The 14,836-nt window shown below is 38.3% G+C and overlaps 1 protein-coding gene across 5 annotated transcripts in view; it reads right to left on the bottom strand.

Moving 5' to 3' along the window:
* Positions 1-14,836, bottom strand: part of FOXP2 (forkhead box P2) — a 658,430-nt gene that overhangs the window by 19,027 nt on the left and 624,567 nt on the right. For all 5 annotated transcript variants that reach the window (XM_087969290.1, XM_087969289.1, XM_087969291.1 and 2 more), the window contains 2 exons: positions 13,755-13,824; positions 12,848-13,011 (listed from right to left, as the gene is read on the bottom strand). In XM_087969290.1, coding sequence (XP_087825416.1) covers positions 12,848-13,011; positions 13,755-13,824 — 234 coding nt within the window. The remainder of the gene's footprint in view (positions 1-12,847; positions 13,012-13,754; positions 13,825-14,836) is intronic.

Raw genomic sequence — 14,836 nt, 5'->3', positions numbered from 1 at the left:
TACATATTGTATATTATATACATCAGGGGTCTCCAAGCTTTTGGACTTCAGAGACCACCAAATTCATAATTTTAAATCCTGTGGACCACTAATATGAATCCAGCATGCCGCTTGCTAAAGTGCCTGGACTCCCACTGACGGGATGGGGATCCTTCAGGCACTTAACTTGGCTGCCTGTTTCTGCAACCTTAAATACTCAAAGAGTCATTTGGACCCGTTTCCCACAGAAAACAAAACACCGGGATCTCTCATCTCTCTCTCTTTCCCTCTCTCTTTTTTTCTCTCTCTCTGTCTTGTCTCTCTCTCTTTCCCTCTCCCTTTCTCTCTTTCTCTCTGTGTCTTCTCTCTCTCCCCCCTTTCACCCTCTTTCCATCTCTCTCTCTTACCCCCCTCTGTCCCTGGGAGTGGGGGGGGGGGAAAGGAACCTCTGAACTGGTGCTGGGTGGTGGGAATCTGATGTCTGGAGGCCGATGAACCACATGCTGAAGACCAGATGGCTGGCGGGGAGTTGGGGCAATCTTGCAGTCTCCCGAGCAAACCCGTGTCGTGGCTGTTGCCTCCTGCGTCTGTGTATCAAGGAGGCCGAGCAGCAGTGGGAAGAGCGTGGACCTCCTGAGCCGCAGGATGCGGTTGCTAGCGATGCCCTCAGGTGAAGATGTTGCGAGGGGGAGGCTCAACCCCTCCCATCAGGATCCGCAAAGCGCTCATCACCCCTCTGGCACCCGCCAAGCCTCCTCCTTCCTGCTGGGCGTGTGAGCACTTCTGGCGAGGAGGAAGAGAAGCACAGTGGGAGAAGGCTTGTCAGCTGCCAAAGGGGCAGTGAGCGCTTTGCAGCTCCTGAGGGGAAGGGCGTGGGAGATCGCACCCTCCCCTCGCAGGCCAGGGAAAACTCGGGAAGGGCTCTGATGCCGTGATCTCCCGCATGCTACCTTCCCTCCCTGCGCGCATCAGTCCATTTGCCGCCAGTATCACCCTGTTGCAGACATGGGTACACTGCAGACCACCAAAATTTTCTCACGGACCATCAATTGTCTACATCAGGCTTGTCCAACCCGCGGCCCATTACCCACTACCGATTGGTGACCTCTGATATACATACAACTGTAAGAGTGAAATTTGCTTTCACCAGCTGTTTATTCCAATTGAACTATGTGACTATAAAAAAACAGTAAGAGACAAGAAATGAGAAGGAACACAGGATAAAAAAGCAACTAAACAGAATCTGTCCCAAGAGATATAATATACTATTTGACCTTCATTCTCTACATTTGATTTATTTGGAATGAACAAGGTACTATTATTACTTGCTACTGAATAGGGATGTCAGTGGAAGTTCGTAATTAGAGTTTTCATCTTAAACTCTCTTAGATAGTTAGCTCTCAAAAATATTGTCATTGGAAAAAAAAGTGTTTTTTTTTTCAGTTTCATTTATAAAAGTACCCTTGTAAATTTCCAATGTAGTTAATTTGGTAGTTGGACAAAGGTCATGAAATGTTCAATCCTCATATTAAAAGAGGTCATGTTTTGTAGAAGCACTTGTTCTTCACTCTAGGGGGATGAATCAGAAAAGGAGCCTCTAGGCTGCTTTGAACACAGTACAAAACAAGGGAAGAAGAAAGATAACCTGAAATTCTTTTAAGAGAAGCAGGAAAACTGTGAAAGAGTCAGATGCCTTGAAGATTTTTCAGGGATTAAACAAAACAAAACAAAAAAGGTTAATGAGATTGTTGGAAAACCCAAATATCTTATAGATGATTATGCATAGATGTAAAATCTGCTTGGACTGATAGAAATAAAAATCAAGAACAATTTGGAAAAAAGGAGTACAGGGCTTAACATCACATATTAGAATATATAAGGACACAGAACAGATTGAAATCCATGGAAGGAAAATGTAGACTTTTAGTGCATGAAACCGAGATCCAGTTTGGTCTAGTGGTTAAGGTACTAGGCTAGAAAGCAGGAGATTGTGAGTTCAAGTCCTGCCTTAGCCATGAAAATTAGCCCAGTGACCTTTGGCCAGTCACTCTTCTCAGCCCAACCCATCTTGCAGGATGATTTTTGTTTTGAGGACAATAGGAAGAGGCAGGTATGTTGGATAAAAGGTGAACTTTTAAAAACATCGCCTTGAGCTATTTGTAAAAACAACAAAGGCAAAATACAAATAAATAATTAAAAATACGTCCATATCAAAACTTATCCACTTTCACTTTTCTATCTTTTTACATATTTATTTAGTGCTAATTAGCTGCTTAAACCATCATGTCATTCCAATTAAGAAATTATCAGAATGCTAGAGCAGCCCTACAAACATAATTTGTAGGTTAATATAAATTGTACTGACAGTTGCTCAGTTGAGATATCATGAAACCAATGTCCATGAAAGGGAAATAGTCACCACTTGATCAATAAACTATGACTTGATGTCCCAGAATGACTATACCCGAACTGAATCTTAAACTTAGGAATGACTGACCGTATTCAAGCTTACACATAATTGTCACTATAGTTATTTGCTTCCCTAAATTTAGCCTGGAGTTTAAGACATTTTATGAGAATAAAATCACAAATTCACTGTTCATGATGAAGCTTCTCCTTAGTCTCAATTCATCTACTTTAAATTGTTCAATCTGGTAAAATACTAGATGTCTGAAAAGCAAATTGAATCAAGAATTATATAATAGCCTGTTTAACAGGAGACAAGTACACCTGCCAAAAATTTAACTGATAATCACATTGTTCACCTTTCCCTGCTCTTTCTCACATGTACACAAATATCTACATTAGTGGTAGGATTCATTTTTTTTTTCCTACCGGTTCTGTGGGCATGGCTTGGTGGGCGTGGCAGGGGAAGGATACTGTAAAATCTCCAGTCAGAGTTTATATTTGTTGGTTCTCCGAACTACTCAAAATTTCCACTAGCAAAAGCCTTTGACAATGTGAGTTGGCAATTTATTTTACTGCAATTGATACAAATGGGCTTTGGTAAAAAAATTATCCAAGCCATTGAAACAATATACCATGAACAAACTGCAAAGGTGAATGGAGAATTAACAGAATCCATAGATATAAGAAAAGGGACAAGGCAAGGCTGTCCATTGTCGCCTCTGCTGTTTGTGTTAACATTGGAAGTGTTGAATAGGAATATTAGAGAAGAAAGAGAAATAAAAAGAATGAAAATTAAAAAAGAGGAATATAAATTGCAAGCTTTCACAGACGACCTGGTATTTATATTAGAAGACCCATTGGAAACAGCACTCAAATTAACAGAAAAAATAGAAGAATATGGAAAAGTACCACGTTTGAGAATAAATAAAGACAAAACAAAGATATTAACAAAGAATATGTTAGCAAGACGAAAGAAAGAGTTGGAAGAAATTTTAAAAATGCAGGTCACGAACAAGGTTAAATATTTAGGGATTCATATTACACCAAGATGTAGTACCCTGAAAGAAGATAACTATGTTAAACTCAAACAGCAGATTGCGACAGATTTGATAAAATGGGAAAAACTGCAACTATCATTGATTGGGAGAATATCTACAATTAAGATGAATATATTGCCTTGAGTTTTATATTTATTCCAGACAATTCCTATTCGACTAGGGAAAGAGTTTTTTGAAGATTTGAATAGAATTGTGTTGAAATATATTTGGCAGGGTAAAAGCTGTTAAGAGGAGGGTTTGCCTTGCCCAATTGGAAGCTGGAATACCAGGCGACAAGTTTGATGTGGGTAAAGGAATGGATAACATTAAGGAACAGTAGATTATTGACTTTAGAAGCCCATGACTTGCTGTTGGGATGGCATGCCTTTCTCTGGTGTAAGGGAACCAAAACACAGAAGTATTTTAGAAGACATTATATTCGTGAGGCATTGTTTTTGAACTGGGAGAAGATAAAAAGACAATATTACTTAAAAATTTCAACATGGATATCAACTATTGAAGCTTTTTCCTATCCAATAATATATAAAAAGAAACGAATATAGATATGGTGAGATATTGAAAGAAAAGGGTGAACTTAAATCTATGCAAGCATTGGAAGAACAAGGTGTAAAAATGAATTGGTTTTCATATTTGCAAATACAATCTAGGTTTGATAAAGACTCTAAAGCAGAAGGTATTTATGATAAGTTGACTGATTTAGATAAAATTTTGATGGGTACTGATGAAAAGGTAATTAAAAACTTTATGGACATCTATTAGAATTTAAATTGGAGGAGGAACAATTTGAAGAAACGATGATTGCTTGAGGGAAAAATTTTGAATATGGGATTGATTTAGAAAAATGGCAAAAATTCTGGTCCCAAAATTGTAAAATGACAATGTCAACTGCATATAAAGAAAATTTGTATAAGATGTTTTACAGGTGGCACCTACCCCCGACGAGACTTGCAAGAATGTTTAAGAATAAATTGGATAAATGCTGGAAATGTCATCAGATACCTGGTTCATATTACCATATGTGATGGGCATGTTCGGACGCAAAGAAATATTGGACTAAAATCCACACATGGTTGGAAAAAATGATAAAACAACATACAGACTTTAAACCAGAGTTCTTTTTAATGGGAGTCATACCGGAGATATACAATAAAGAATTGAAATATTTGGTTGTAAATGTTTTAACAGCAGTTAGAATTGTATTTGGAAAAACTGGAAAAATGACAAAATACCTATGCAGGAGGAAGTTATTAAAAAATTATGGACTGTGCTGAAATGATTAAACTGACATTTGAAATTAGAGAACAAGAAGACAAGCAATTTTATATGATATGAGATTTGTTTTATCAATGGTTGGATAAAAAGGCATGGTAAGGTAACAGAATGGATAGTTTTGTTGTGGAAGTTTAATAGACCAATATGGGATGTAATGTAGACATGTATAGCCATTGGATGACAGCATAATATATTATTGATGGAATAAATAGCAGGATAATTAATAATTGATAAATATGTTGGGTATATGTTGGTTTGACAATGTGAGATTGATATAAATTGTGAACAATGATTATGAAAGGATCGCACAAAGGATTTTAAACCAACTGACACACTGTGTGTACAAAATGGAAGATGGTTTTATGTTTTTTTTTTATGTATTGTCTTAAAGTTAAAAAAAATTATATATATAAAAAAATTTCCACTACCGGTTCTCTAGAACTGGTCAGAACCTGCTAAATACCACCTCTGATCTACATCCATGAATTACAGACAATATAATAACTAAATCGAACACTAATGGAATTTCAATGTGGTTTTATTGTCATGTGTCATTACATCTTTGATTTCATTCTCTTCTAAACCAACATCTGTTCACATTCCATAGAATGCTTGTTGTTAGGTTTTTGGTTGGTTGTTTAGAGTTTTTGGATGAAATTGTCTTTCAATTTGTTAGATTTTCATTAGAAGTAATTATAAACTTAACAATAACAATTAATATTCAGGCAGTTAGAATCTAAGTTAAAGAACGGACATAAGATCTAAAAAATCTGCTCTACCCTATGAACATATCCATTTGTAGAGAATTTAAAAGAGAATGGAATGAAGTTTTCAATAAAATCATCCATGTACAGTATTTTGCTTCTATATACTGTAGATCTCATAAATCCCCAAGGATCCTGCAAACTTCAACAATCCATACTATGGGGATCTGACACTTCTCAGCATAAGACAGCTGCAGGCACTCTATCACTAGAATGATCTTTTTGTTAAGAGGAAGTAGAGGAAGTAGAAAGAATTGTGTAACAAATGGAGGTTATAATATTATATAAAAAGAACATCAATGGTTTGATCAAAAGCATGTAACATTTAAGCAAGTAAAGAGGAAATGATAAAGGGTTGCAATGGGTGCTGAGTGTAACAGCTTATAAAGCTAGAAAAGATCAAGAGGATTTATGAGTGGGAAAATAAAATATAAGAGGCTAGAGTTGAAAAGTAAAAGGGGAACAATATAACCTGAAAAAGAATGGGAAAATATATTTTGGGAAGTTGAATGAGTGAGAATGTTATTTCTGAACATACATACATCTGGACAACATTTTGTCAATGCTGCAGCCTGATTCTACAGTTGTTGAAATTCATTTTTTCCCCCTCATTAATCTGCACTCAGTACCCCACCTTGTTTCAATAGAAGGCCTTACAGCTGACAATGCACACTGTAGTCTAGCAAAAGCTATGGGGTCAAAGGAAGTGCCTGCAGACCTCAGAAACAGGATAAAGGTTAATAAGAGCACAGTGGTCCCCATAATTCTCCAATGGAAGAAGTTTGGCACAACCAGGACGCTTCCACGTGACGGTCGCCCAATCAAATTGAGCAATTGGGGAAGAGGGGCATTAGTAAGGGAAGTGACTAAGAACCCAACGGTCACTCTGACTGAGCTCTAGAGAGACTGAGCTCTACTTCAGTTTTTTCTTTTTAATAAATTCTGTTTCCCATTTCCTGTATGGAGGTGGGACAGAATTTATTGATCTGGGCTTTATGGCAGAGAGGCTAGACAGAAGCTTCTCCTCAGTACAAAACACATGAAAGCCCACTTGGAGTTTGCAAAAAAGCACCTGAAGGACTCTCAGACTGTGAGGAACAAGATACTCTGGTCTGATGAAACCAAGATTGAACTGTTTGGCCTCAATTCTAAATGTTATATCTGGAGAAAACCAGGCACCACTCATCACCTGCCCAATATCCTCCCAACAGTGAGGTGGCAGTATCATGCTGTGGGGGTGTTTTTCAGCAGCAGGAACTGGGAGACTGATCAGGGTTGAGAGAAAGCTGAACGGAGCAAAGTACAGGGATGTTATCAATAAAAAACTGTTCCACAGCATTCAGGACCTCAGACTGGGATGAAGGTTCACTTTCCAACATGACAACGATCCTAAGCACACAGCCAAGACAACACAGGAGTGGCTTAGGGACAACTGTGTGAATGCCCTCGAGTGGCCCAGCCAGAACCCTGACTTGAACCCTATTGAACATCTCTGGATGGACCTGAAAATGGCTGTCCACCAACAATCACCATTCAACTTGACTAAGCTTGAGAGAATTTGCAAGGATGAATGGCAGAAAATCCTCCAATCCAGGTGTGCAAAGCTTGTCACGTCATACCTAAAAAGACTCGAGGCTGTAATTGCCACCAAAGGTGCTTCAACAAAGTTCTGAGTGAAGTGTTTGAATACTTATGCCAATGCGATATTTCAGTTTTTTCTTTTTAATAAATTTACAGACATTTTTAACATTCTGTTTTCACTTTGTCATTATGGGGTACTGAGTGTAGATTAATGAGAAAAAATGAATTTTAACAACTGCAGAATCAGGCTGCAGCATAACAAAATTGACAAAAGTGAAGGAGGTCTCAATACTTTCTGAATGCACTATATGTTTTACAGTTGAAGAAATATCTTAATTTAACACACACACACACACACACCATTTTTCTTTCTAGTACTCTACGTCTGAAACAGAGATTCTGTTCCCTCTCTTCACAAATAGACTCACTCACTTTAGCAACCATGCAGTCCTTTAAGAGCAATCTTTAAAGAGTAAATGCATCAAGAAGACAGAAAGTTACCTGTTTGTTCATTGTGCTTGTCAATTTGAAATGGCAGGTAGTGGTCTTAACACTTAAATGTTCACTTGGGCAGACAGAGCCTACTACATATAAATCCGATGATAGAAAACATTAAACAAAACTTTAACATTTTATGAAGCCTGCATATAGCAATCCACTATCTTAAACCAAATTGAGCAAGAAAGCATATACAACACATTACTCTGTAGATAGTGTTTCAATTATTGCCTTGCCCTTTAAAGATTACAGAATTAAATACTGCAGCATTTTAAATCTGTTCATATACTACCTCTGTAGGATTAATAGTACCGATGCATGAGGAATTTCAAAAATGCTGTAAGCACCAGTATCATCATTGACTCAATTATATATTTTCAATCATTCTCCCAAAGGTTGGTACAACTCTAAGTGTTTGAATTATTTTATAACATCCGATGTACAAATTTCACCTAAAGGACAAGGAGCTTTCTACATTAGAACAAACTTCCGAGAAAGTATCATGAGATGGGACAAAAAGCAGAAATACAAAAATGCAAAGACAGGAGGACAGAAATGATATGAAGTTTAAAATACAAGGGAGTGAAAGAGATTGGAATTGAAATGATAACCTACTGTAAGTAATGTGAAAGCATAACAGTAGGGGACTGGAATAATCAGATATGGAACAATTGACAATAGACTGGTTTCAAACGGAAGCACCGCAAAAAGACCTTAAGAGCAGAACAATTACACTTCTCTTTGGAAATAAAATTTAAAGAAAGAAAAGTTTGAAAACATAAAAAGCCCGATGTTTATGCTGATCAAATGGCAAGGATTGGATTTAAAAGTTGGAATTGTAAAGAAGGTACAGGTTGAGAAAAACAGCTGAATACAAAAGGTGGAAAAAATGATTGCAAGTATGCAAAGCAAGATTGTTTGAATCCACATCTTTTCAGTTTATTTTCCATCTTTCTTTTCTCACATATTTTATCAACTCCCAGTTTCTTCTGTAGGAAACATGCATACACAGGTTGAAGCTAAAATAAAATAGAATGTTAAATATTCTATATGGCACTGAGTGATACAGATTAACATGGCAATAGGAACACCTTCAGAAAAGAGTTCACTATTGTTTTCTGGATCAATGCCCCGGGAGTTAAGAAAATAGTGATCAAACCACTGTGTGCTAAAACGAACTCTGGAATAATGTTTCACCAACTCTCTTCTGTCTTTGGTGAATGAATAATATATCTATGATAGATTGTTTTACCTCACATACTGTTTTAGTTTACAGAATATCTAAGGAACATCAAAGCCAAGTAAAAGGTGAAAGTGTGACAAGGATTTGTCATTTGGCTAACGTACAAGGTGGGCCAGAGCAGTGGTGGCTGGAACCTTTGTGCAGCAACAAGCAATGGTGATTCTCCGACGCCTCATTTCTTGCTGGGGCTTGCTGCCTGACAGCCAGGGTTTTTAAAAAGGTTTTTGCAGCAGGAAACAGCGCATGGATACTTCTGGCCTTTGTGGTGCAGCTGGGCACACGACCTCGCCCCGAGACACTGGCCTTCGGTCTTTTTTAACATGATAAGCCTGCAGCTGCCGCTTTTTGGTGGTGCGAAGTATTTGCAGCAGCTGGCCGAAACCAAGCTGGGAACGGCAGCTGGAGGATTCTTGCACTGGCAAAGATTGGCAGCTGGAGGGTTCTCACCCCGGCAAAGAAGTGACAGCTGCAGGATTCTCACCCCGGCAAAGAGGTGGCGGCTGCAGGATTCTCACCCTGGCAAAGAGGTGGCGGCTGTAAGCTTCTTGGGGGGGGGGGGGGGACGACACGGCGAGGCTTAGCTGCCTTTCAGACCCTGCTCTGGGCTTCTGCCTGCTCGACCTCCGCTCTGCCTCTTGTCTTGCATCCAGCCTGCAAGAAGGAGACATGCCATTTCCAGGCCAACACGGCCAGCAGCTGGGCAAGTGGGCGGCCTTCAGGGGAGGCATTTTCTCTCAGTCCTCACACCCGGAAGGCCCTGCAGCAGAGGTGGTATTCAACAGGTTCTGACTAGTTCTGGAGAACCAGTAGCGGAAATTTTGAGTTCAGAGAATCGGCAAATACCACCTATGACTGGAAATTTTACAGTATCCCTCCCCTGCCACGCCCACAGAACCGATAGTAAAAAAAATTGAATCCCACTACTGCCCTGCGGAAGCCGAAGCTGGCCCCAAAAGGCGGCTGAGCCTCATCATGTGTTTCCCCCTCCACCAAGGTGGTCCTTTGGCTGAGTGCAGCAAGCCCAGAGCAGATCTTCCTTCCCTGCTGTCAGCTCATGGGGCTTGCACTGTTCTCACAGCAGTGGCCTGGCATGCGGGCGGAATCTCCGGGGAAGGCCAGATCCAAGACTGGCGCATTCCCCAACCTGAGGCAAAGGGTGAGTGGGTGGCATGTGGGTGGAGGCCCTGGGGAAGGCCAGAACTAGGGACTGGCATGTCCCCTGACCTGAGGCAGAAGGCGACATACAGGCAGAGGCCCCAGGGAGGCCAGAGCCAGGGACTGGTGCATCCCTCGACTTGAGGCGAAGGGCAAGTGGGTGGTATGTGGGTGGAAGGATGGTGAGAGCCAGACCCAAAAGGCTGCCGAGCCTCACCATGTCTACCCCGAAGTGGCCCTTTGGCCATGCGCCTTACCTTTGCGGGCAGCGGCGGTGAGAAGAGCGGGCAAGGCACGGAGATCAGCTAGGCCACGTGATCTGGATGATTGAGCGAAGGAACCAGAGAGTAGCTGGGCCCAGGTGTGACTTTAGCCACCAGCCAAGGCAGGCGAGGCAAGATAGGGTGGGGCAGGGTGGGCGAGGCCAGTCAGTGGTGGGATTTGCCGGTTCACTGAACTGCACAAAATCTTAACAACCAGTACTCCCAAACTGGCAGCAGCCCACCTCTGCTTCTCTCCCTATCATATTGAATGCTTAGTTTACTTGGTTCTTTCTGTATAGTAGTTTATTTCTAGAATGGAAATTAATGGCATAATGTACAGCAGGATTTAGATGTAAACATACTCTCAAATTCTGTAATATGGAAAAAGTTTTCTGTATAACATACAGAACTGTGTATTGCACAGGGCATATATGGTAGCAACAGCAATAGCACTCAGACTTATATACCACTTCACAGTGCTTTACGGCCTTCTCTAAGTGGTTTACAGAGTCAGCACATTGCTCCCAACAAATGTGGTCCACATTTTATCGACCTCAGAAGGATGGAAGGCTGAGTCAACCTTGAGCCAGCAAGAATTGAACTGCCAAATTGCTGCCAGTAGTCAACAGAAGTAGCCTGCAGTAGTGCATTCTAATCACTTTGTACATACTTATGCTTACTGAATATTATACAGAAAAAAATGAAAATATAAATAGTTGTGCTTCATTATAAGTGAATTAACTAAGCAAATGATTTCAGTCCTGTTTGCTCATTACCTTTTTATTTTCTTGATATTTTAGGAAGAAAGAGAACATTAATACACTCAGAGAATTACTAAAAGTAAAAGGCTTCAAGCTACTGAATGCATGGTTGATTGTACAAATCACAAAATATAACAACTTTGCTCTGGTGGCTCAATGTAACCTGTTTCATAGCACTGTCATTCTCAAGAGCTTGTAGTCATGTTTTTTCTACTTCAAATTTTATTACTTCCTTGGTATTATTAACTATATCTAAAGATGCTCCCAAAACATAAATTCTTCCATGGAGAGGAGGGGAATTAGTGGTTTGGAAGTCAATAAAGCATATTAACATTCTCCGTCATTCTTTGTGCACCCTAATTTTATTTATTTGTACAAGATGATACAATATATGGTAATGAATGAGATAGATCACCTTAAAAGTGTAAAATATATATGTTAATGTATTTACTTATATAAGAAGGCAAATCAGGAAACAAAATATAAAACTTAAAATCTATAAAGGCAAATGAAACGATACACTTTGAAAATATAGAGAATATAGCGGCTTGCAATTATTATTTCAGCATTGCAGATATAATAATTGTTGAGCATAGTAGGCTAAAGATAAAAAAATAATAAAAAGAATTGGAGTATATTTTAAATATAATATTATTATTGGTTAACTATGAACATAATTGCATATTTAAAAATAAATAATCCTATAGCAAACGTATATCTATGTCTGCTTAGATGTGATAGCACTAATTAATATATAAATTATCAGGAAATCAATATCCCCAAGGTATGTGTTTTGCTATTTACTAAATAGGATACTGCTACATTTGACACTGGTGATTAAGGAAAGACATTTCTTAGGGTTTAATACACATTCCTGAAATCCATGATACATCAATTTTTAATAGTAGCACTCTCTGAGTTCCATTAAAAAGATGGTGGAGAAAGATTTTAGAGTAATTAATGATATAGTTAGCTCCTAAATATTAATAGGAATTGTAATCTTGCATAAAATTTAACATACAAACCTTGCCAATACTGACGCACCAGTAATTAAAGTTGAATATGTAATTACAGTGATTTACTGATTTATAAGGAGGCAAATGACTTATATTTTATTAGTTTCTATGTAAACTTGAGGTAATGGTTGAACTTTGCATTGTATTTTTTTTTAACAAAATAGTATTTCTGTAACAGTCCATACATGTACTACAGACCTGAAAATGCAATTAAAGTATTTCTGATTTGAATTCTTTTGCTAATTTACAAATTTAAAAATGTTTGAAAAAAAAATCAAGTTGTATTATCATGCAATGAATAAGAAGCATTTGCCCAAGGGAAATCTTAAGCATGCACTGCAGCACCAATTCCAGTATTTCCCAAACCTTTCATTACATAAAACTGCTTATCAGAAAACTTATTGAAGTTTGAGTAATTATTTTCTTCAGCACTGTTGTAACTTCAAATGGTTGCTGAAGGAATGGTTGTAACTTGAGGATTATATGTATCATAATATCAGTATCGCTGAATGAAATTTATGTCACTTCAACATATTACCATTGGTAATTTCAGCTTGTTTTCATCTTAAAAGGAATACCTTGGGAGATTTTCAAACGTATTTTATAGGTGGCAATCTTTAAGTCAATTCAAATGTCTTTGTTGTGCTTGTAAAGGGTTCGTGTGTAATTATGCAAAGAAAAAACACTTTTACCCAATTTGGGGGTAATTTAATGAGCTTTGGGAAGCACTGGTTTATTCTCTAGGCCAGTTTCCAGACATTCTTACCTGTTCTGGACAAATTATTAAGCAAGGCAGTACTTTTTGATTATTATTTTTTTCTATATTGGAAGATGCTAGCAGTACTTACATGTGAGGCTGTGGAGAACAGCCTGGACTGCTATTTCCATTGCTGTCAATGTGCTCCAAGGAACCATTGAGGTCTTCATGGACTGCTTGAAGTAAGCCACTGGATGTGTTGTTTATTAATCCGGGATTACCAAGTAAAGGTAAACTACTTTCTGCCAGTGCAGCCTAGCAGTGTGGAAATGATATAGCATTCTTAGGGTGCTTAATACATACTGAGATACATACAAGTAAACAAATGTATAGAGAAAAAATTGTTCTATTTCTTTTCTGAAGCTCAGAATACGCACACAAACTTAGTACTGCTAGATGGAACTACTAAGTATGTTCTGACACTGATATGCACCATGTCTTCTGCCTTTAAACCCTGCCTTTAAAATGCACTAATCTTAAATCTTATGTCCTAACATGTAGCGTACATTTTGTTTCTGGTGCCAGCCTGTATAAAAGTAAAAAATGACCAGAACTTAACCCCCCCCCAAAAGAGTTCTGACATTCGCCTTTTCTGCATGAAAATTATATTTTACAATTAAACTTTAAAATTTTTGCTATGAGCACCATGTTCTCTAACACTATGATATGAAATCATTCTTGACAGCCTGGATAAATATTAATGCATATTCACATGCATTTGCAAAAGCTTCTATCAATCTAGTATTTGAAATAAAATGGAATGTTCCAGATTTTGCCACAGGGTGTCCTTCTTGCTTCTTTACATCAAAATGAAGAGAATTAGAACAGGTACTTCTTGCTGTGCTAGGTAATGCAACTTCTTTGGGAGATTAACCACCTATTAATAAAGCCCTAAATGCCCAACTAACATTAACATAGAGAGTTATCTTTTATACAAGAAACAATGCAAGCAGAAGGAAGTGGGCATATAAAAAGAAATGAATGGTTTAATGATTTACCTGTAAGCTTGCATTAAGTGCTGCTCCGTAGCCTAAACTGGTAGGTATGTTTTTCACTAATGGTGGGCTTCTGAAAATAAACAATTTTTCAAAGAGAAATTTATTCATTAAACAAAGGACATCAAAGAGGAAAAGAAGCCAGGATTGATTGAATTTCAACTAATCAGCAGTAATTGATCAATATTAAGGTATTAAGTGATCCATTGCCATTGGACTCACAGGGTACTCCTATAGACAAGTCCACTGAAACAAAAGATGTTGTGAACTGTGCATAGATTCTCCATGGCTGAACAGAATTAACGTGAACTCATTTATGTTAGTTTAGGTCCCATCTTTTCCCATTAAGTCAAGTATCATTTATACCACTTTATCCTCTGATTCATCTACAAATAAACTAAAACATGCGCACTGAAATCTTCTTTTTACGAATCTGCCTTGTGAAGGAAATTGGGCGGAAAGTAATTGGCCCCAAGTTATTCAGTGGGTTTCTCTGGCTGATAGTGGAGCTTCCTTTTTCGCAATCAATGCCTTAACCACCACTCTATTTCTCTCATAGAGGCAAACGTTGATAATAGTTTCACTTGGCTAAAAATGTCTGACTGTAGTTATCATGCATGACTGATCTCTCTCTCTCTCTCTCTCTCTCTCTCTCTCTCTCTCTCTCTCTCTCTCTGTGTGTGTGTGTGTCTTCTACATTTTTGTCACAGACTTTAAGAATTCACTCCCAGAACTTTCCTACATTTATCCTTTCCTTTTCCTTCTTTCCTCTTACAGTATTTCAACAGCAGACTGTGTGATTATCCAATGTGAGATTCCATTTTAAAATAAAATGCTCCCCCCACCACCACCATTCTTGTCCATATGGAATGGCCACATCTTTTTTTTTTTTTACAGATGAAGTTAGAATGTTCTAGCATGTTGAAAAAGAGGTTGGCTTTTGTCACAAAAATGAATTCATTAAATGGTGTGTCAAAGGAAAAAAATATTTCCCCCCTCAATGGAATAGCTTTTCTGCATGCATACACATGCAGTCTATAGATTGTAATTAAATTCTATATCAAATTAATGTACATTAACATTTG

Source organism: Notechis scutatus, chromosome 6 (genome assembly GCF_049901735.1).
Source record: "Notechis scutatus isolate UNSWTSFEM ecotype Mainland chromosome 6, rNotScu1.2, whole genome shotgun sequence".
Taxonomy (NCBI): Eukaryota; Metazoa; Chordata; class Lepidosauria; order Squamata; family Elapidae; genus Notechis; species Notechis scutatus.
The sequence above is the reverse complement of the archived record's forward strand: the minus strand, read 5'-3'. Positions and strand labels throughout refer to the sequence as shown.